This window comes from Liolophura sinensis, chromosome 2, assembly GCF_032854445.1.
Source record: "Liolophura sinensis isolate JHLJ2023 chromosome 2, CUHK_Ljap_v2, whole genome shotgun sequence".
Lineage (NCBI taxonomy): Eukaryota > Metazoa > Mollusca > Polyplacophora > Chitonida > Chitonidae > Liolophura > Liolophura sinensis.
The window spans coordinates 22,320,252-22,344,944 of record NC_088296.1 but is presented as its reverse complement, the minus strand read 5'-3'; the positions used below and the strand labels follow the sequence as shown (position 1 = coordinate 22,344,944).

Here is a 24,693-nt window from a genome sequence, read left to right as displayed (position 1 = left end):
GCTGAGACGAGACACACAGGTGGTCAACTGTGACGGCGCCACTGAGCTAAGATGAGCCATGCAGGTGGTCAGCTTTGATGTTGCCACTTAGCTGAGACGAGCCACGCAGGTTGTCAACTGTGACGTCGTCACTGAGCTGAGACAAGACACGCAGGTGGTCAGCTGTGACATCGCCACTGAGACGAGACACGCAGGTGGTCAGCTGTGATGTTGCCACTTAGCTGAGACGAGCCACGCAGGTGGTCAACTGTGACGTCGCCACTGAGCTGAGATGAGCCACGCAGGTGGTCAGCTATGACGTCACCACTGAGCTCAGACAAGCCACGCAGGTGGTCAGCTGTGACGTCGCCACTGAGACGAGACATGCAGGTGGTCAGCTGTGACATCACCACTGAGCTGAGACGAGACATGCAGGTGGTCAACTGTGACATCGCCACTGAGACGAGACATGCAGGTGGTCAGCTGTGACGTCGCCACTGAGCTAAGATGAGACACGCAGGTGGTCAGCTGTGACGTCGCCACTTAGCTGAGATGAGCCACGCAGGTGGTCAACTGTGACATTGCCACTGAGCTAAGATGAGCCATGCAGGTGGTCAGCTGTGATGTTGCCACTGAGCTGAGACGAGCCACGCAGGTGGTCAGCTGTGACGTCGCCACTCAGCTGAGACGAGCCACGCAGGTGGTCTGCTGTGATGTGGCCACTGAGCTGAGACGAGACACGCAGGTGGTCAGCTGTAATGTCGCCACTGAGCTGAGACGAGCCTCGCAGGTGGTCACCTGTGACGTCACCACTGAGCTGAGACGAGACAGGCAGGTGGTCAGCTGTGACGTTGCCACTGAGCTGAGACGAGACACGCAGGTGGTCAGCTGTGACGGCGCCACTGAGCTGAGATGAGCCACGCAGGTGGTCAGCTGTGACGTCGCCACTGAGATGAGATGAGCCAAGCAGGTGGTCAACTGTGATGTTGCCACTGAGCTGAGACAAGACACGCAGGTGGTCAACTGTAACGTCGCCACTGAGCTGAGGTACCAGGTTGGGCCGGGTCGAATCAAAGACTTTTAAAAATGATACTGGTTGCTGCCTGGCTTGGCACTCAGCACTCAGAGGTTGGAGCAAGGAAATAGTAGGTTTGATGATCTCAGGGTAATATGACTAGGGTGGGGTGTTGTGTTGCCGACATGCCCTTGCTCTGCTGCGAGACGTGGTACATGTGTGTATTTCCACACACCTAATGACTCCTCCTCGTCATGTGACCAAAACATTTACAACTACTCCAAGAATATCTGCATACTGGTAAGGGATTTGGCGGTCAGCTGGAGAGCAATGAGGGCCTTGAATCTTTTTTTTTAGTGGGTTTAAATTCATTGTATTTCTCAGAAGCCCTACTGATATCATTCTGTTTAAACAGGTTATAATATTTGTAATTAAGATTACAGGGCAATATCTAAAAAACATGTGAAGGTTCTGAAACCAAAGTTGAAAGGTAAATTTGTGACAGCGTACAGAAAGAAATTTTATGAAGCATCAAAATGACGCTTTCTTGGTGCTTCTGATTCTCTGAATGAAGGAAATTTGTTTGAAAACTTATCTTTTTAAGGATAAACCATCATACTTACATGTACTTGTTAGTTTAACTACAACTATATTACCCGAACTAAAAATGGCTCTAAGTATGGCCCTGGATTGTGTGCTAAATCTGGACACTAATCCTTTAATCCTGTAATCCTATAATCCTATCTTGACACAAGGGTTTATGGGTCATGACATGTTAGACATGTTTTTTGTTTTTTTTTTTCTTTAATTGGCCGAAGTCGGGTATGCATGACTGAGCTCTGTTTTTATACATTTGTGAACATCAGGAATTGTAGACTGAATGTATTGTCAAAATGTCCACATTGTCAAGTCGTGTGGATTTGTTAATAGCCCAAAATTTGCATTTTCATAATCACCCACTTACATGTCTGTCAAACCTGTAGTGCTATTATGATGAGATTATTCATTTTGAAAGCGTTTTTATTAAAGCAATTTGCATATCATTCAGTGGTTATTTTCTGTGATTGACTCAGTTGTAGAATCTTGAACGAATGGTGACATATTTAAAGATTTAATAAAGAAAACTTTTCTGTTACTGAGAATAGTTCAAATTAGTACTTGTACATATGTAGTCTTGAAATGATTAGATTTGAAAAAAAAAATATAATGCGATCCGTATTATAAATATCGGGAACTTTTTTGTGAAGGTAATTATTTGCGATATTCTAAAATAATCACAAAAATTTGATTGGATTTGTGGTGACTGATATTTTGCCAAAAATCTCAAGTCAGTGAAAGTTTGTCAGGTGACTGGTACATAGAAGTGGTTTTACTATGCCCTGGTTTCTTCCATGAAGCTGATTTTGTTGTTTTTAGTGAAAGAGTTTTAAGTCTCTGTTGACTGTCAGAAAAATGGCCCAAAATCATCACAGAATTTTGTGACCATTGACCCAAATTGTGACAGTATTTTGTGACCATTGACCCAAATTGTGACAGTATTTTGTAACAAGTTTGTGACTACTTTCAGCACAAAAATTATTTTCGACAAAAGTTTGTGACATTGAACCCAAAATCTGAGAAAGTAAATTTGTGTCAATGTTTATACGTTATGACACCATTCAACAAGCATTCTCCGTATGTTTTAAACACCTGGTATGCTGTATTTAGCCAACAAACATGTAGACCTAAATGTAACAGTAATATTTAGCTTTGTTTCACTTGGTAAGTCAATCAAATGAACAAAATTTGTACTTTTTTCCAAAAACTGGGAGAGAAATGTTATTCTTTGATTTCAAAGCTACAAATATCAGTCCTAAAAATTAGAAGAATTAGGGTAGACCCAAAGGTTGTAAATTTGAAATTTTATTCCTGCTAAGAATTGGAATTGTGTTGAATGAATGAATGATTATGGCTTTACACCAGGAATTGTTATGAAACAAGTTAGCTGTTTTGGGAGAAAAATTAGTTTTCCATTTCTGCCTGGATTTTTACTCAAACGCTGAGAATTTTCATGGTTATCGGAAATTGTGATTTTCAAGGTATATAATCTCTAACCAAAATGGCCAAAACTAATCAACATGATTGATGTTCTTCCTGAGGAGTCAGCTAGTAGTAGAAATTTCAGCTAATTCGCCCAAAAAAAAAAAAATTTCTTTCCTGATTCAAAATGTTGGCATTTTTTCTGTTCACTTAGCAGCAGAAATCTGTGAATTATCTCTCCTGTACAAACTGGACGTGGATGTATATTATTTTCATTGTTGCTGAATGTCATACTTATGAATTTTTCACTTGTTTTGGTCATGATTGAAATGAGAGTAAAGCACTAACTTTTTAGTTACTTGTAAACTCTCATTTATGTGCCATATTTGTGGTGTGGAAATATTTACCCGTATACTTCATGCAAGACCACACAGAGTGCCTCCGCTAAAACTGTACTGCACCAAGGCTCCAAAACGGAAGACCGGAAATTTTTAACTGACAGAGAATGGGATTGAGCTCGCGTCTTATATGGCCAGGTGATTTGACTGATAATAATTAATTTGTCCATGCCAAGCACACTTTATGGCTTTGGTTTCTTCCAGTATTGTTGCTTGACTAATTTAGTTGATAGCCATATGTCAAGCTGAAGTAGAATAAATGACTTCCTGTGACTGGCCCTGGGTTTGTACCTCGATATTTCTTCAGGTTGGTGTATTCAGTATCTTGTTAAATGAAACAAATTAAGAAGTGTTCATGATTTTCAAATTTATATCTATAATCATGAAGAATTTGCTATAATTGGTTCTCCTAAAAAATAAAGTTAAGTTTTTTATCCTGCATGGATAAATGAAAGTTGGAAACATTAAAAATAATTTCAGGTTGTTTGTTGAACTTCTAGCATTTATCAAAAGTTGAACCAGAAGGAGACCTATATGTATATCTCTTGTTTCATCGTAACCTAACAAATATCTATTCCAAAATCTATATTTCTGTGGTCTCGATCATATTGCTGCAATATGTACTTTTTTAATGGGTAGGTCTACTTTAAAGCAAATATTCAGTTACTTCCTGTATTCATTGAAGAATTACAAAAGATTGCTTAAAATGTTTAAAAAAAAATAAAGCAGAACCACAATATGTTAAACAGAAGCAGCAGTGTTCTTTGTAATGGTAATGTCAAAATTTTGAAACGTTAAACAAGAGTCCGCCGGGAAAGTCCGGTGTACTAAACCAAGGGCAGCAAGTCTGAGAACAGTTCTTTTTCCCCAATGTCGCCTTTATTATCTCCCTTGATGGCGTACTAGCCATATAAAACGAAAAATATGTAAAAAAAAAAAACAAAAAAAAAATTAAATAATTTAGGAAAATGAATAAAAATTCGTTATGTCACAGGAAAACAGAAAACCGACGCGACAGGCACAGTTGTTGTGTGAAGTGGATAAACATTTTACAAAAGAGCGCGAGGGATGCTATTTTTCTTCCACTATCGAGCAGACACTTTTATACTCCTCTGCTTCAAAGCACTATTCCACGGTTGACCTTAGATGACCTGGCCTCGGGTGAGAAATCGCAAGGTGCCCGCGGAGGAATATGTGTGTTGGAAAAACTTTAATTAGTGCAAATATGACAGTTTCACAGCACAGAAATGAAAGAAGAATTTGTGTATACATCTCTACAAATGAAAGACATGGGTAAATTGTGGAAAAAGTGGCTGGTAATATACTGATTCTACTTCATGTCGGACCCATTCGTTGGGGTGTGCTGCGGTTAAGATTTCCAAACGAGGGTTGGGTTAGCAACTTTGAGGAGAACGTGTTGGAAGCAGGGTGCTAATTGCTTGGGAAACAATAGATTATCCTTTTTGTATTAACAAAGCACGTGCCTGGCGATAAGACTACAAAACGGGGGTGCCGTGCAGGACTCGGTCAGAGCGCTATCTGTGTTGTTAGCCATGATGTCTCTCTCACCGTTCACCCCACCAATTGTCAAAAGATTGCTGGGCTGGAAGAAGGGAGACCCCGATAAAGACGAAAAGTGGAGCGAAAAGGCCGTTAAGAGCTTAGTGAAAAAGCTAAAGAAGACTGGTGGACTGGATGAACTGGAAAAAGCAATACGCACAACAGATTCGGCGACAAAGTGCATTACGATTCCAAGGTACGCCGATTTATTCTTTTACGTCAGTTGAGTGGTGGATTTCTTTTTGTCGCTTACAACTACATGTGCCATGCAACAACAACAACAACGGTTTGACAAGTTTCACGAAATCGACAATGTAACTCGTGGTATTGCATCTTTTTTCCAGGTTGGACTTAGTTCTGAGGTTGTGTTAGCATCGTGTGACGTTTGTACTGCGTTGTCAGTTGCGTGGCGTACATGCACACTTTTATATATCTTGCGAAAGAATTGGCTCAGCATGTGTACCCATGTATTTATGTTCCGTTGAAATTATTTTTGACAGAGGTTATCAAGTTTTCAGGTGATAGATATCTAAATCAGATGATGTCTGAGATGTGTAATGCATTTAGGCTTCAACCAATATCACTATCCACCAATATCACCATTCACCAAAAGGTACTTTCCGCTTCATTGCAAAATGGTTACTTTTCAGTAAAGGGCTAATGATTGTACATGTACTTGTAACTGTTCATTAAAAAGTCTGTAGCAGAAATTTTTCGGGAGCTAGTGATGAGGGCAAGTCCAGTCAAAGTCGTTGCTATTTTAGAATAGTGCAGATTATCACTTTTCTCACATGTATGTGCATGATGTGTTACCATTCAAAATTGGGAATAAAGTTTTGAAAATTTGAAAGGCAAGTCGCCTTGTAACTTCTTGAACCTTCGGAACCAAACCATTTCAACACTGGTGCAAGTGTGATCTTTCCTGGATGGCAAAGATTTCAGCTATTTTTGGTAAAAACAGAAGGTTAGAATTGTTTGACATATATGGAATTTGGGTCAAAATCTCCACTGTAGCCTCATTAACAGTTTACATGTCATTTATGGTATTACATCACATAGTCATGAAAACGTCAGATTAGAAGCTATAATGAAACATTTGATTATCAACTGGTCCATGTTAAGCAGAAGCATATTCAGAGTTGGATTTAGAGTTGGATTTGTTAAGAGAGGACATGCAGTAGGCTTTGTTGGATGTCTGGCACATTTATTTTTTATTTCTGCTTTATTTCAGTCACCTTAGTCATTGATACATGTCATGGGCTAGCAATAGAAAATTGAACCTGAAACGAATTTACAAAAATATGCATATATAGTTTACATAGTACAGAAAATATGCATAATGTAGAGGGGTAATTATCAGGTATAAATTACCTCCAAAATGATTTTTTTTTTAACAAAAATGCTGGGACATAAATTTCTTCATTTTGCATAGAAACATAATCCTTGTTTTATAGTTCCTTTCCATGTATCCTTTAAGCTCAGGTGAAAGAGTGCAAAAAGTTTAAAGAGAAAAAGACACCTGAAAACAATTTTTGTATCATGGGTATTTGGGGTTACCTTTGGGTATATATTGTCTTTGTGTAACAATGCTTAATTGAAGATGTAACAGATGTTTAATATATATATATATATATATATATATATATATATATATATATTTGCTCTGGAATTTGGTCTTTTCAGCTAACAAAGGTGTTCAACTTGGGTTTTGATCATATTTATATTTTAATACATTTTGAATACATTCATAAATTTTATTATAATTCAGATTAAATGCATATGTTTGGATATAAAGAGCAAATTCACATTCAAATAAATTTATTAGACATGCATCACATCCTTATTTAGAACATTATTATGCAACGATGATAAATACCAAAAGGTGATTACAAAGACCAACCATACAAAAATATTTTCAAGTACCCTTTTCTCCAGCAAAGGAAAGCGGAAAAAAATATATATATATATTAAAGACCATATTTGCAGTTAAGCTTTGATGCTCTTTCTTCTGATTTTGGCTTTTTTCTTTTTTTTGTTCTTCTCTAATGTTCTACAACGGTGACAAAGTTTTTTGCTTTTAAAAAATAATGCAGATTACCTCGATCCTTATCATTCTTCTTGATTCCTTTAAAGGAATACAGCAAAAACCATGATTTAGATGGTGGGGTAATGCTGAATCACATTATCTATACCATATATATTTGAAAGTGTCCTAAACACAAAGTCTTTGACAGTTTCCACACAATTTGGCATGTGTGATGTAAAATACTCTTGTGACTTTAAGTCACGCAACTATGATGTCAAGGAAGGTCTTTTTCCTGCAATGATGTGAAAAGTGTACAAAACCTGAGCGTCATTTGCCGCTACACATTATCTAGCAATGTTAATGTCCAGTCTTCTTGCATGGCACAAGGTCAGCAAAAGTGGAAATGACAGAAATAGTTATAGATTTCATCTGATTAATTGAGACAGCACATTCTCATTAGGTGTTTGAATACAGCGCTACCCTGGAAACGTACCCAGCTGTCAGGCAGTATAGAATTTTGAAATTTCAGTCTGGTTTCTCTTGGAACTAAGTGTGTTTGTATTTCTCTTCAAGTTTAGCATTTTTAAATTGACACATATGACTTGATTTCGATTAATTCATCCACCTTTAAGGGGCCAATTATGTTTTTGTGAATTTTAATGAATTTCTTATCAGACACATTTAAATGTTGGCATCGAAAGTATCATATAAAGGCTTACATGTACTTCTGAACATTAATTTTGAAATTAAAATTAGAATTTTGAATTTTGAATGAAGTCGTGATGAGGTTACTAATGTAGGGGTATGGATAAATGATCAAAGCTTCTAGTCTCTACACAATACTAAGAGGCAACACTACTATGCAGGACAAAAAGAGCTCTGTCAAGCTGTGAGCCTCTCCCATCAAGCCATTGCCATGACAACACAACCTTCATTTTCCTGACCACCAGGTGATATGCTTATAACACCTGTGCAGTTCTTTCAAAAGGTTGCAGTGGTAAATTATTGGACTTATTATGTCCATTATTAGTACTTGTGCACTTCAGGAGGTGTCGATCATGTGTCTTTTGCACCTGCACAGTAATTAGCACGTATACCCTGTACCTCTATTCTTAACCTCTGATGCAGGCCCTAATGGCTTCCCCCCAGGTTCTGCCAATCACATAAATAAACAAATAATCGTGTGGCCTTCCTGCTAGTATATGTGAACATATGTAAATTTTGGAATTCATTTAACAATAAAAGCTTTTCTTAAAACCGTTACATTTTTGAACACTGAAAGACTAAAAATTAGATGTTGGTGTTTTCAGTTTGTATAATTTGAATTATCAGGCTTCATTGCATAGTGAAGAAAAAAAACCAGTTCTTCATGTAAAATAGACCAATCTGTAAAAATAGAAATACTCTTGTTGATGGAATACATTCTTCCAAACAAGAAAACGAAAATACTGATTGTAACTCCGTTTAGACGATGTCTGAAGGGCAGATCATCAGTGACGATTTGATACAGGCCCCATCCTTCAAGCTTTTATAGTTTACTGGCTAGTAATTTTTTTTAGGAGGTTGAATATCCTGAAATAAAATGAAAACTGCCCATTTTACAGACATTGAACATGTACTGTTGGAATTGGCATGGTAAATTACACATAAGATGGTCTGTTTGTGAGTTTTCACTAAAAAAAGAAAGAGAAAATTTAGTTTTCCAGTGAAATATTAACTCCATGCTCGAAAATATGTTTTTTTTTTCTTTTTTTACAATGTTTTACATCATGGCCGCAGTATTTCTGAAATGACGTTAGACCAAAATTAGTGATTTATTTCTTCAGATTCAAAATGTAAAGCGCGTGGGAAGGTCTGCAGCAACCTGCGGATGGCTGTGGGTTTCCTCCGGGCTATACCCAGTTTCCTCCCACCATACTGCTGGCCACCATCGTATAAGTGAAATATTTTTAAGTACGGCGTAAAACACTAATCAAATAAATAAATAAATCAAAATGTAATGGTGAAGTTATATAAACAACAAAGAGCTAGATATGAGACCTCTGCATTCTGCCAATAATATAACAAAACTGCGACTGATCAGTACACAAGTTTCATTTCACTTTAAAAAAAAAATTAGATTTTCAATCCTGGAAATAATTTTTAAGTTTTTGTGGGATATTAATTTTCCAGCGCTTCTCTTCATCGCAAAGTTAGAGTGAGACATGTATTTACATGGTAGTTACTGTTTGTTTATTTATTTGATTGGTGTTTCACGAGGTACCCATGAAAATTCCACCAATGCAACAGCAGCCAGCATAATACAGGGAGAATGGTAGTACTCTAAACTGCTGTCCATATCCTTGTCCTGTCGCATATTTCCAGGCCCAAATTTTTAAGCATTGCTTCTCATAAGACAGTTTTTCCAGTCTAGCAGTAATTTAGCCGTAAAAGTTTTGTGGAAGTCTGTGAAAGAAAGGACGCTGTTGAATACAGTCACACACACGGACCATACAATGGCAGCCTATTAGTGGATGTAAGAGGCTCACTCTATTCACTTTGAATTCACTATTTGTTGTAAATTGTTTGTTTAGTTTAATAAAATAAGGTTGCTAAAAGGAGCATCCACGTTTTGGTGTTACATATATATAATTATGTTTTTGTAAGTTATCGAGTAAGGAGAGTCAGGGGAAATAACTCTTCCTTGTATGCTTACAAGGTTATGTCCTCTTGCCTGGGCAAACAGTAACAAGTACATGTATATGGTATCTGTAAGTTTTTCTTTTAGATGAAAAGATGATATGATGTTTTAGGGTAAAAAAATATATATTGTGAAGTATTTGATTTTCGCGTGGAGTTTTTGTTTTAGATGAAAAGATGATATGATGATTAAGGGTCAAAAATATATATATATACTGTGAAGTATTTAATTTGCAGTATTGAATCATATACTAAAGGTAGTAGTAATAAGGAAGTGAAATCTTTGCCAGGGTGACAGGAGTTACACTGAGAAAGCCTGATGGGCCAGCTAAATTTTTTAACAACAGGGAAGGGAAATTATGGTTTAAAAATATACAAACTCTGGTGCTAAGGCTTGGTGGGTATAAAACAAAGTGGAAGTTCATTCGTCTTTAGTTTGATTAGTGTTCACATGTTGGTAAAGTGAAAGAAAAGTAGATACCAGCACATGCTGGCTTCTAATGAGTGTTGCGCTGATACACACTTTCCCATTGGCTGTGTCTCTCCTGTGGTCCAATGAGTGAGCTTCTAACAAACTGTGAAATGTGTACAAAAACAAAATGGCCGTTTGACAGCTACAGCAATGTTTGCTGACCTGCTGCAGAAGACAATTAAAACCAAAAACAATGTAAAACTTACCATGTTGCTCGATAAAGAATGAGTGACTGGTGCCAATAATGGTGAATTTATTTGTTTTGCATTGAACTTCTCAAAAGGTGACATGTCTCTTTGCCAGGTGTTTAAGAGTACTTATCGATGGTTCGAAAAGAAGTGACACCTGTTTGAGTACTGCTCATGGTATAAGTGCGAAAGTTATCTTCCTAGGTTACATAGTGATAATCCATCCCCATTGTTTTAATCTCTGATCCAGATCACGAGGATTAGCAACTCCGAAGGAAACAAAGGAGGATTAAATCCACCCATCATGATACTTGTTCAATGTGCTTGAATAATTTGACTATATTATATCTTGGAAAATTTTAAGAGTTTTTTTTTCAGTAGTCTCTTAAATATGCAAAAATTAATTCCTGCGAACATATTTTTTTGGAGAAAATAAATTCCAGCGAATAATACAGTATGTAGTTTACCGTATGTAATCCAAAGACAATAGACCAAAAGTGCGTGCACATGTGAGTATTGTTGACAGCATGGAATGATTCCAAACAGGAAATCCTGTAAAATTTATATATGATTGGTTTCCAATAAAATAAATAAATAAATTCAATTTCAGGATACAATGTCTTTATGCCATAGGGTGAAATTTCTTTTGGTTCCGTCTGATTTGCAAATGTTTCATTTTGTAGAAAGTCACTTTTTTAAGGACTGAAACTGTTTTGACCAACCAGTTCTTTTTTTCTGTTTTCTGAGGCCAGAGTCATGTGTCCATCTTCATCTTTGTTCCCATCTTTGTCTGGTGTTGTACAAAAACTCCTCATTGAATGGCTCTTTTAACTGCTTCAATTTTGTCTGATATTAGTGAGGGGCCTCTAGCGCAGTGTAATGACCCAGGAGTCTCTCACCAATGCAGTCACTGTGAGTTCAAGTCCAGCTCATGCAGGCTTCCTCTCCGGCCGTACGTGGGATTTACGTGGGTTTCCTCTTGGGTCTGCCTGGTTTCCACCTGCCATAATGCTGGCTGCCCTAGTACAAGTAGAATATTCTTGAGTACGGCATAAAACACCAGTCAAGCAAATCAAATGATATTGATGAAATTCATTTTGTCTCCCCTCAGATTAAGGTTCAAAAAACCAGGTTGAATATTTAATGCAATATAAAAATGGTCTGAATTGTTTGAAAATATATGTAGGAAAAGATTGTAATCACCATTGAAAGAAGCTATTTATTAAACATTAGGCTTTTTTAAATGCTTGAGAACAAAATAGCTAAAATGCTTTAAACTCTTTAAAATGAAAGTTGTATTTTTCAGGACGGAAGAGCTGTATTTATGTCTGAGTCAAATATTATTGAGTTCAGGATAATAATGAAATGTTTAAATCATGACGAAATCCTAAACATTTAACTTACCCTGGCCTCAAGCAGAAAACTTCAAGATTATTTCGCTCTCATTTGTCATGGATCCTTGTAATAATAAAGAAAACCATTAGCACTTATAAGCCGTTTGCACAAAAACCACCTGTTCTGTCCATCTAAAAAAATTTGTTGGCGATAATCCAACCCTGTCAGAAAAAATAAGGTACCTTGGCCAGGAAGTTTTATTTTTTAACTCTGACTGCCTAGTGGCTAGTTTGCTAGTGCAGTTCGATGACTCAGGACTCTCTTACTAATGCAGTTGCTGTGATTTCAAGTCCAGCTTATGCTGGGTTTTCCCCGGGCTCTACCCCCTGGGCTCTTCCCAGTTTTCTCCCACCATAATGCTGGCTGCCATCACATTTTAAGTCAGAGAAATATTCCTGAGTACTGGGTCAAATAAATGGATAAATATTAAATTGTGCTCATGAAGAAGATCAGAATTATCCCTGAGAGGGTGAAAAAAAAGATAAACAGAAATTCAGTCAAATGCCCAGTATACAATAGACACTTGTTTCTGGAGAGTCAGTTGGATCACACCAAAGGTCATAGTTTTAATGATGGCACTATATGATGTGTAATTGCGGGTGCTGCTTATGAAAATGGATAAATCAACAATTATGGCTAAATGCCTTTTATGCCATGCTTGCCTAGAAGGCTATTGTCCTATTGTTTTTACCCACGTAGACCCCACCGGGGTCACATGAGTGAAAATTTGTGAGTATTGTCAGATCAATAAATAATAATCAAGCTCCATTAGCCCCCAGATTTTCCCATTCAGGTGCACCTTTCGCATGCTTGCAAAGTGTTTATTCATACATATTCTGAAGGTATTATTTTGTGTAGACTGATAAAATTATATTTTTTATGAAGCCTTGAAATTGAACAATCCAACCAGTGTAGTTTCGTCTCCAAAATCAAATTATAAATGTGCATAAATTTCACTGAAAGTTTATCTTTTACATACGTAAAGGTTGAGGAATTAGGGGTACTGATGGAATACAGCTGTAGGCCTGTATATTTAGCCAGTGAGGTATCTCCGTGTCTATGAGGCCTCTTATTCTGAGAAAATGAACGCTGAAGAGACACAGAAAATTGGAAAATGTGATTTCAAATTGTGGCTAAATCGATGATTGTGGGAGTGAGGGTAAATTCAGAACAGAGTGTAAGTGGGTATAAAGCAGGCGAAGTTAATGGGAGATAGGATAATGGAGAGATGGACTATGAGCACTGTCTGATTCCTCACTGTAGCAGAAGTGTAGGTGTGAAATCAATATGCCAGGCTTAAACACAGGCTAGAAATACCCACTTAATTCTACAGGTCATGGTTCCCCAAGATGCTGTCACGTACACTGTATTTTTGTACTGGATAAACGGCAGGAGTCCCGACAAGCTGATATTGTTGTGATTAACACCACAGTTTCTGTTTTGTTGACCTTTCCTGATGGTGTCCATTATTAATTGTCGTTACTGTATTTTCATTCATTCTTTGTTTTTTTTTTAAATTTTTTTGTTTGTTTGGCTTGAGGCTTAATGCTGTACTCAATATATCACTTATACAATTGCTGTCGGTTTAATGGATGAGAGAGGGGCAGTTTCCTCGAAATATATAACTGACTTTGGATTTTGCAGAAAGCCTCTGCTCTTCACAAGATACGCACAGATGGTGAAACTCTAGATTTATAGGTGCAGCCAACCGGTGAAGTTGAAATCGACTGTCTCGTCTCTATGTTTTGAGGTGAATTAATTTTGCCCATTTTTCCGGATTCTGAGAGTTCGGTTGATTATAGAAAGGTGTTTTGAGGTTTGTTTTCGAACAGGGGGATATTCTAGTGGAAAATTGTAAGTTTCATCACCAAAAATGGTATTTTGTGACATTTATTTGCCTCTAAAAATGCACTTTTGTGGGCAAAATTTTAGGTCATTTAGGGTATTTATTTATTAGCCAGCGACCTGGGGATGGTCATGGGTTCCCATGATGCCGAGGCAGTGCCAGTTTCCTCCCACCTTGATGCTGGCCGCTGTCCTACAGGTACAAGGGAAGTAGTTCAGAGTATGGTGTTGAACACCACTCAAATAAGTAAATTTAGTTTTAAAAAATTATTTATTTATGTCTTCACTCGATGCAGTCTCTCAAGTAAATAAATAAATTTATTTAAAAAATTTATTTATTGTGGAGGGCTTTTAATTCTTGGCTATAAAGTTGTCCTGTTTTGGACCCCAAAAAACCTCTGCTGTTACACTGTACCTGTAGGTGTTATTTGAATGGGCTTGTGCCTTAAAACAGCTTTCCAATTTCCCACAACCCTAGGAGTCTAATCAATACAAGTTGACACTTGCCAGTGTACGTATCAGGAATTACCCATTTAGTCAGTCAGCATGCTTCTAGTGCTCCGCGACGGTTCTTAGCGATTCTCTCGCCTTCACCTGGGAATTGATTTAATTGTATTTGATGTCACCAGTGGCATGACAGGAAATCTCCATTTGAGTATCCAAATCAGTGGTTCAAAAATAAACTTGGGTATGACATTTGACCCCAGTTAGTGTAGCTGTCATTTGTCAAATGCAACCGGCCGTACGTGGGAACTTCTGTCTGCAACCTGTGGATGGTTGTGGGTTTTCCCTAGGCTCTGCCCGGTTTCCTCCCACTATCATACTGGCCGCTGTCATATAAGTGAAATATTCTTGAGTACGGCGTAAAACAGCAATCAAATAAATAAATAAATCAAATGCAAAGACAGAAACAACAACAACAAAACAACAGGAATTTTTCTTGTTTGTTATAAAATTTGTGTATTTGACAAAATATACTTGTACATATTGTGTGAGAGAATATATTTTTTTTTTTTGGTATTTTGCAGAATTGATTCTCTTTTGAATGCCTCATAGCAATGTGAAGAAAGATCTGTTTTCATTGATACATTACATTGTTTGCGCCCTTGTGTTACGTAAGGTGTGAATGGCCCCACTAGCTTGGTAAAGAGGTAGATCCAGGGTCAATCCTTGGTCGTGTCACACCTAAGACCTTAACAGAGGAAGTTCTAACTTCCTTGCTTGGCATGCAGCATGCGACGACGACTGGTTGACCCTTGTCAGTATAATGGCTCGGGCGGAGCAGCTTACTTGTCTTCTCAGTGAAGCATCACCAGATAAAAGAGCGGTGGAAATCCGTCCTGCTACAAGGAGGCACATGACTGAAAAGTTGTTAAGAACGACGTTAAACCCCCAAGCAGCACTCAGATTTGTCTTAAACACTTCAGTCAGTACAACACTATAGGCAGATTCATCTTCAGTCAAGTACAAGCACCTTGGAATGAATGAATTTTTAGACTGTTGAACGTGGAATTAATATTCTTCAAACAGGAGTTGTGAGTTTTTAAAGGATAATAAGGCAACTAAAGTTTTCTGTCTTTGCCAATTTTGTCTGGTGTGACATCATGCAAGAACACTCATCGTGCAAATTGTGATGTGGGTGCTCAGCATTTGCGGGTTGCACATGTATGTACAAGGGATGTTGTATTGTTGATTTTCATAACTTATTTAGCATATATATGGTGCTGTTGCTGGAACAGCTTGATTGGGGGCGTTGTATTCTCAGTAGTAAGTAGTAGTAGTATCATGAGAAGATCTTCCAGCAACTTTTGTTTTGGGTTCCCCCCTCAACCCCCCACCCCCACCCCGAATTGCCTCAGATTCCTGGCACTATAATGTTGGCCACTGTCCTGTCAGTGAAATATTCTTGGTTAGATGTGAAATAACAGTGGAATAAATAAATTGTACATGGATGGCTACCTTGTATATGAAGTGCTACATTGTAGATAAATGGCTACATTGTACGTGCATGCTAGCCTACATTATACATGAAGGATTACATTTTAAGTGAAGGGCTACATTTTATGTGAAGGGCTACAATGCATATGAATGGCTACATTGTTCACAAAGAGTAGGTCTACACTTTCCACATAGCTACTTTGGATGTTCAGGTTAAATAATTATACAGATTTCTTACAGAATCCTTACTTTATTTACTTTTTGGAAAATAGTAATCAAAAGGCAGTAGGGGAACATGCACGCATAGTTTTCATGGATAACATCTCAGTTGTCTCACTTAGGAAAAAGTGTAAAATTTATATATTTATGCATGAAAAACAATGAAAACTTTCTCCCTCCCAAGTTTTGCCTGTTTAATTTATTTTGGAGGAGTCTTTTTAAAAGATACAAGACCCAATATAAGACACTGTACAGGCATACATGTACAGATAGTTGTAAAGCAGTGGCTATAACCTGCAGCTAGAAAATAGGCTTGTTAGATTTTATCAAATTGGTTAAATTGAGATTTAATGAGGTAATCACTCCTGTTATATGGAAAAGTCACACATTCATGTTTTAATAGCGTCATTAAATTAATTTCCTTTGCTTAACACGTCCAGTATGTTTGATTAATGATGGAGAATGGCAGTGTATAGGTTTGCATTAAATCCATACCCAGATTAAAAATTGGTGTGTTGTCTGTGGGCTACTTTCTGATCGGGAATTCCCATTTGGGGAAACCCCTTTCTGTCTTGGCCATTGTCCAAGGAAAAAAAGCACCTATCATCATGCAAGAGGTGAGTGGATTGCAGGCCAGACAAGTTGACCTAGATTCTGAGGTGGGCTGAGGAATGTAGGTCAACCTCCCAATAGATGTGTCTGGATGTTGAATCCAGTTTGCCAGCCAGCCAGCCAGCCAAGCCTGCGAGTCAGCCTACATGTACCAGCCTAGCACCCAGAAGACCTCAGGATTTTGAACCACCTTGGTGGATTGAGTGAGATTCCTGGTTTTGATTACGGCTGCTGTACCACCCCACCATCATGCTGCTCTCCGTGGTTTTTTTTAGGGACACATCTCGGTGCCTCTGCGCCAAAGGTAAGGGTTTTAGTGTGGGTTTGTTTTGGTGGGAGGTTGTGTTGTGATATCAGGCCGGGCTGTACATGTGTAGATATATGGTTGTAATGGTATACAGTATAGACTTGGCTGACAACACACCTGTGCTAGAACAGAGGACTGACTGCTGGCAGATTTTGGGTGTTGCGAAATTCTGCCCTCCAATGCCGTCATTGTAGGTCTCCTTGTCTTCTCATACAGCTGGATCTCACGCACCATTTTTTTATGTGGATTTTTATGCTGTATATGAGTAACAGTAAACTTCTTTTTTTTTGGTTTTGTGGAGGGAGAAATTTGCTGACATGGTTTATATCGTTCACTTAGGTTAGTTTAAGTTTTTTTTCCTCATGCACACAGAAGTTTTGCTCGAGGATTTATCTTTGTATTGGGGTGGTTTTTTTTTTTTTGGTTTTTTTTAATAATATTTTTTTATAACTATTTGTATTTAAATTATACACACCTATCAACATTAACACATTAGTAAGCAAGTTTTGTGTATTTAATTGAAAGCACTTCTTGACTTTTCTTTCATAACTAAGGTTCAGCAAATAAATTTAAGCTATGACAGAAACAACACTCAAACAAATAATCTGTTAATTTTAAGAGAAAATCTTTCGCCTGAGTGATGCTAGAATTTATTGTTATTATAAGACAAAATTCTGTAGTACTCAACATAGTGTTCTGTTAGTCTAATAGAATCTTTATGTTGAATTAATAGAAAATGTATGTTATATTTGTCACAATATCTGCTGCTGTAGCAGAAAACATTTTAGACTTTCTGTTAAAATTAACAGATTAACTTTCTTGAGTGTAGCAAGCGCAGTGTATACACACTCGTATTTAGGTACAATAAGTGCTCAACCGTTTCACAGATAAAAATTTTACACATTTGTAATTTGATTTGGTTGGATTGGTCAGTTTGAGGGCTTCATGAAAAGTATATTTTTCTCATTCAACACTGAATAATGTCTTCAGAATAAGCTTGAATACCTTGCAAACATGTGAAAAGGTTGAGAAATAACACATTATGTACTCAGACGCCTTCTATCTGTCCTTAAATTACAGTCTATAGCCATTGCACAAATTCAGAGTCTGCCTATTAGTTTTTTTCTCTGAGGCTTCCAACATTTTCCTCCCACTGTAATGCTTGTCAGCATCATTTGAGTGAAATATTCTTGATTTGCAGGGAAGTAAGCACAAAAAAGAAGTTATTAAGAGATATAAAATATGCCTGAAAATGAAAGTTCTTTTCCCCATCTTTTGGCATAAATTTATGCATTACCGTGGAAACCATCATGTTTTAGTAATTCTTTTAATGCGTATGTATTTTTATCATCTATCTTCAGAAATTGCTTTTGTGTGTTTGACTAACTTCAGATCTGAAGTGAGATATAAATTTAATGTGACTCTAGGCATCAGGTGTCCAAATTGAACTAGAAATGTATTCTTCACAATTTTATAACATGCGGAACAGTTGAGAAGTTACTTATTCATGGCCATTATAAATCACTATCTGGAACGTTCTCCTGCGTGTACACAACATATATAAGTGTTTTCACACAGCTATGTCCGCTTGGTGCCGCTAGGCATGCCATTGGCTAATATTAATGATGCTGCAGTGTGATCTCATAAACATCATCCGTTATGTATAGTTAATGAATATGTCTTCAACAGCTATATTCTATAGGCTGATATTTTTTTCTGTGGTGGATAACTAGATATGCAGTGTTGACATGGTGCATATGCACTGAGGAATGCAGATTCGCGAAAGGAGCTCTTGTGTTATTCAAGGCCTTTGCTGTGTCATCTGGCAGAATGGTAGCATTTTGCCCCAGAACAATAAGGTCACAGGTTCAAATCCAGCTCTTGCTTTTTACAATAATAAAATTGTTTAGCTCCTATAGAGTTTAACATCCAAATTACTGGGATCATTTTTGAACAGTGATCATATATTTACCCTAATTTCTCAACCTTCTCACATATGAAAGACCAACTTTCAGTGTAATTTATGTGCATTTTTAATTTGATTTTGTGAGACAAAACTACCTTGGATGGATTGGCCAATTTCATTGCTTCACAAAGGTAGGACCAGGTGGTCATACATGACATATTAGTTTATTGTATATTTGTCATTTACCAAGGTTATAGTTTTAGATAATGTATGCTCAAACAGAACAGTTTATGCTGTTAGGTTAATCTGCACACACAAATTGTAATTAAATCTCATAGGCAAAGCTGTTATTTAATGATATGTGGCTCAGCAAGTAAGTGTGCTAGCGCAGCGTAATGACCCAGGAGCTTCACACCAATTCGCTTGTTGTGAGTTCAAGTCCAGCTCATGCAGGCTTCCTCTCTGACCGTAAGTGGGACGGTCTCCCAGTTTCATTGATACCAATGAGATGTACACCATATAAGGGTGATTGACAAATTGTCTTGGAGTCTTAACTTCAATTTGTGTGTTAATAATGAACAGAAATGAACAATAATCAATTATATTGTGAAAAATTTCTTCCCACCATAATGCTGGCCAAATAAAATAAATAAATAAATGAATAAATTGTTTTATGATATGCTCTATAATAGAGTGGTTTCCCTGCTGTGTGGATATTCAAGTACTTAGAGCCTACATGTATAAGATGTTGTCTGGTGATAGACTCAGAGACATGCCAGTTCCTGTCACCATGATGGAGCTGTTGTATCATAGCTATTAGTAACTCAACAGTTAAAGGTTTTGACATGTTTGGCCGCTGTGAATGGTTGACAACATGAGGTAATTAAGAAGTAGAGTATAAGGGAGAAGGTGACTGGACAAGAATTTTGCACTTTGAACATATTACGTGTGCACTGTGCTGTTATGGGAATAATGGCATGCAGCCTTAGGCCTGAAATTTATAACCTGTGTTGTTAAACCTGGACATCTGCCTTTGAAGAGAATCAAGAGAATGGATATTGCTACTACATATATCAGGTGACAGGAGTGTAATATTTATTTATTTTATTTTATTGTTTTAGGGTATAATTTTACCATCCCACATAGAGTAATGCTTTCAGGATATGCTTAAATAAACTCCTTGCAAACGCGAAAGGTTTGAAGAATTATGGTGTTTATTAATAGTGGTCCTAATTTCTGTTTATGAAATGGATTTTGCTTTGCTTTCAGATTAAACCACATTTATAACTGATCATGAATCACATTTATAACTGATCATGAATCACATTTATAACTGACCATGAACCACATTTATAACTAATCATGAATCACATTTTAACTGATCATGAATCCTATTTATAACTGATCATGAATCACATTTTAACTGATTATGAATCCTATTTAGAACTGATGATGGATTCTATTTATAACTGATCATGAATCACATTTATAACTGATCATGAATCACATTTATAACTGATCATGAATCACATTTATAACTGATCATGAATCACATTTTTAGCTGATCATGAATCACATTTATAGCTGATTGGGAGTTCTACATGTAGCTCTAAAAATTACTCATTTTACCAGATTCTGAAAATTCTGTTGATATTTTACTTTTAATAGAAAGGTGTTTTGGGATTGCCTTGGAAATTAGGATCCTATTTTACTTGGAAAATGTAAGTTTCAGGGCAAAAACAATATTTAAAGACCCTTCAATTCAAATACAAATAGAGTAAATTTCAGTTGATTTACTGAAAGGGTAAAAATAATGTTTGTGAAGTTTGTATTTGTTTTGGATTGATTTTTTTTATTTGATTTATTAATTTGATGGGCATTTTATGTCGTACTGCAGAATATTTCACTTATACGATGGTGGGAATAATGGCATGCAGCCTTAGGCCTGAAATTTATAACCTGTGTTGTTAAACCTGGACATCTGCCTTTGAAGAGAATCAAGAGAATGGATATTGCTACTACATATATCAGGTGACAGGAGTGTAATATTTATTTATTTTATTTTATTGTTTTAGGGTATAATTTTACCATCCCACATAGAGTAATGCTTTCAGGATATGCTTAAATAAACTCCTTGCAAACGCGAAAGGTTTGAAGAATTATGGTGTTTATTAATAGTGGTCCTAATTTCTGTTTATGAAATGGATTTTGCTTTGCTTTCAGATTAAACCACATTTATAACTGATCATGAATCACATTTATAACTGATCATGAATCACATTTATAACTGACCATGAACCACATTTATAACTAATCATGAATCACATTTTAACTGATCATGAATCCTATTTATAACTGATCATGAATCACATTTTAACTGATTATGAATCCTATTTAGAACTGATGATGGATTCTATTTATAACTGATCATGAATCACATTTATAACTGATCATGAATCACATTTATAACTGATCATGAATCACATTTATAACTGATCATGAATCACATTTTTAGCTGATCATGAATCACATTTATAGCTGATTGGGAGTTCTACATGTAGCTCTAAAAATTACTCATTTTACCAGATTCTGAAAATTCTGTTGATATTTTACTTTTAATAGAAAGGTGTTTTGGGATTGCCTTGGAAATTAGGATCCTATTTTACTTGGAAAATGTAAGTTTCAGGGCAAAAACAATATTTAAAGACCCTTCAATTCAAATACAAATAGAGTAAATTTCAGTTGATTTACTGAAAGGGTAAAAATAATGTTTGTGAAGTTTGTATTTGTTTTGGATTGATTTTTTTTATTTGATTTATTAATTTGATGGGCATTTTATGTCGTACTGCAGAATATTTCACTTATACGATGGTGGTCAGCATTATGGTGGGAGGAAACTTGTGTTTTGAAGTGTTAATTAATGGATTGTTGCCAAGTGTAAAGGTTGTATATAAAATTGTGTTGTAAGGAAAGTAAATTTATATGCATATTGTCTTGAACGGAAAATACAGCCTGCATGTATAATGTAAATGCTGCTTCACTCGCTGTATGTTGTTCAGAGCATCTAACAAATTAGCATGACGATCAATTGTCATTGTCAGAAAACTTTGACGGCAACATGGGGAATTAATTTAGACTTTCTTTATATTAACATTTTTTTGTGTTTTGAACCATTTTTTCTTTGCCATGTTGACTGGTCCTTCATCTAGCGTATACTTCGTGTTACCAGTAATGTTTTCTTTGTTATAGAAGTGCTGAGTATGACCAAACACTCCATTTATTGGACTACTGCATTGAGTGAGTGAGTGAGTGAGTGAGTGAGTGAGTGACTGACTGACTGATTGACTGACTGACTGACTGACTGACTGACGACTAATGGTTTTAACATCTAGTGCATTGAAAGCCTGCAGGTTTTTTGGAGAAAATAATTACAAACATGAAAGGAATAATAAAAAAAAACAAACACCTGAATATCTATAAATATAGTATGATATGTGCATGTGTATATATATGCTGTTGAAAGAGGACCTTGATTGATGTAAACATCTGTGAATGAGACGGAGTATAATATCAGGAAAATATCCGGATAGCTCTGTATTATTTTAACAGAATGAGTATGTTTTAGTATGGCGGTGCCAAACACTAATACTGCTTCAAAGGTTGGCTAATGTCCGGATAGCTCTGTATTATGTTAACAGAATGAGTATATTTTAGCATGGCGGTGCCAAACACTAATATTGTTTCAAAGGTTGGCTAATGTCCGGATAGCTCTGTATTATGTTAACAGAATGAGTATATTTTAGCATGGCGGTGCCAAACACTAATACTGCTTCAAAGGTTGGCTAATGTCCGGATAGCTCTGTATTATGTTAACAGAATGAGTATATTTTAGCATGGCGGTGCCAAACGCTAATACTGCTTCAAAGGTTGGCTGATGTCCGGATAGCTCTGTATTATGTTAACAGAATGAGTATATTTTAGTATGGCGGTGCCAAACACTAATATTGTTTCAAAGGTTGGCTAATGTCCGGATAGCTCTGTATTATGTTAACAGAATGAGTATATTTTAGTATGGCGGTGCCAAACGCTAATACTGCTTCAAAGGTTGGCTAATGTCCGGATAGCTCTGTATTATGTTAACAGAATGCGTATATTTTAGTATGGCGGTGCCAAACACTAATATTGTTTCAAAGGTTGGCTAATGTCCGGATAGCTCTGTGTTATGTTAACAGAATGCGTATATTTTAGTATGGCGGTGCCAAACACTAATATTGTTTCAAAGGTTGGCTAATGTCCGGATAGCTCTGTGTTATGTTAACAGAATGAGTATATTTTAGTATGGCGGTGCCAAACACTAATATTGTTTCAAAGGTTGGCTAATGTCCGGATAGCTCTGTATTATGTTAACAGAATGAGTATTTTTTAGTATGGCGGTGCCAAACGCTAATACTGTTTCAAAGGTTGGCTAATGTCCGGATAGCTCTGTATTATGTTAACAGAATGAGTTTTTTTTAACATGGCGGTGCCAAACACTAATACTGTTTCAAAGGTTGGCTAATGTCCGGATAGCTCTGTATTATGTTAACAGAATGAGTATATTTTAGTATGGCGGTGCCAAACACTAATACTGCTTCAGAGGTTGGCTAATGTCCGGATAGCTCTGTATTATGTTAACAGAAGGAGTATTTTTTAGTATGGAGGTGCCAAACACTAATACTGCTTCAGAGGTTGGCTAATGTCCGGATAGCTCTGTATTATGTTAACAGAAGGAGTATTTTTTAGTATGGAGGTGCCAAACACTAATACTGCTTCAGAGGTTGGCTAATGTCCGGATAGCTCTGTATTATGTTAACAGAATGAGTATTTTTTAACATGGCGGTGCCAAACACTAATACTGCTTCGAAGGTTGGCTAATGTCCGGATAGCTCTGTATTATGTTAACAGAATGAGTATATTTTAGCATGGCGGTGCCAAACACTAATACTGCTTCAGAGGTTGGCTAATGTCCGGATAGCTCTGTATTATGTTAACAGAATGCGTATATTTTAGTATGGAGGTGCCAAACACTAATATTGTTTCAAAGGTTGGCTAATGTCCGGATAGCTCTGTGTTATGTTAACAGAATGAGTATATTTTAGTATGGCGGTGCCAAACACTAATATTGTTTCAAAGGTTGGCTAATGTCCGGATAGCTCTGTATTATGTTAACAGAATGAGTATTTTTTAGTATGGCGGTGCCAAACGCTAATACTGTTTCAAAGGTTGGCTAATGTCCGGATAGCTCTGTATTATGTTAACAGAATGAGTTTTTTTTAACATGGCGGTGCCAAACACTAATACTGTTTCAAAGGTTGGCTAATGTCCGGATAGCTCTGTATTATGTTAACAGAATGAGTATATTTTAGTATGGCGGTGCCAAACACTAATACTGCTTCAGAGGTTGGCTAATGTCCGGATAGCTCTGTATTATGTTAACAGAAGGAGTATTTTTTAGTATGGAGGTGCCAAACACTAATACTGCTTCAGAGGTTGGCTAATGTCCGGATAGCTCTGTATTATGTTAACAGAATGAGTATTTTTTAACATGGCGGTGCCAAACACTAATACTGCTTCGAAGGTTGGCTAATGTCCGGATAGCTCTGTATTATGTTAACAGAATGAGTATATTTTAGCATGGCGGTGCCAAACACTAATACTGCTTCAGAGGTTGGCTAATGTCCGGATAGCTCTGTATTATGTTAACAGAAGGAGTATTTTTTAGTATGGAGGTGCCAAACACTAATACTGCTTCGAAGGTTGGCTAATGTCCGGATAGCTCTGTATTATGTTAACAGAATGAGTACATTTTAGCATGGCGGTGCCAAACACTAATACTGCTTCAGAGGTTGGCTAATGTCCGGATAGCTCTGTATTATGTTAACAGAATGAGTATTTTTTAGTATGGCGGTGCCAAACACTAATATTGTTTCAAAGGTTGGCTAATGTCCGGATAGCTCTGTATTATGTTAACAGAATGAGTATATTTTAACATGGCGGTGCCAAACACTAATACTGCTTCAGAGGTTGGCTAATGTCCGGATAGCTCTGTATTACATTAACAGAATAAGTATTTTTTAGTATGGTGGTGCCAAACGC

General features: G+C 36.8%; 1 protein-coding gene across 1 annotated transcript in view; it reads left to right on the top strand.

Annotated features, from left to right (window-relative positions):
• The first annotated feature begins 4,818 nt into the window (after nucleotides 1–4,818).
• LOC135462741 (mothers against decapentaplegic homolog 3-like) overlaps nucleotides 4,819–24,693 on the top strand; it is a 34,898-nt gene continuing 15,023 nt past the window's right edge. Inside the window, exon 1 of the mRNA XM_064739974.1 lies at nucleotides 4,819–5,167. Within this exon, the coding sequence (XP_064596044.1) occupies nucleotides 4,965–5,167 (203 nt within the window). The 5' untranslated portion in view covers nucleotides 4,819–4,964. The remainder of the gene's footprint in view (nucleotides 5,168–24,693) is intronic.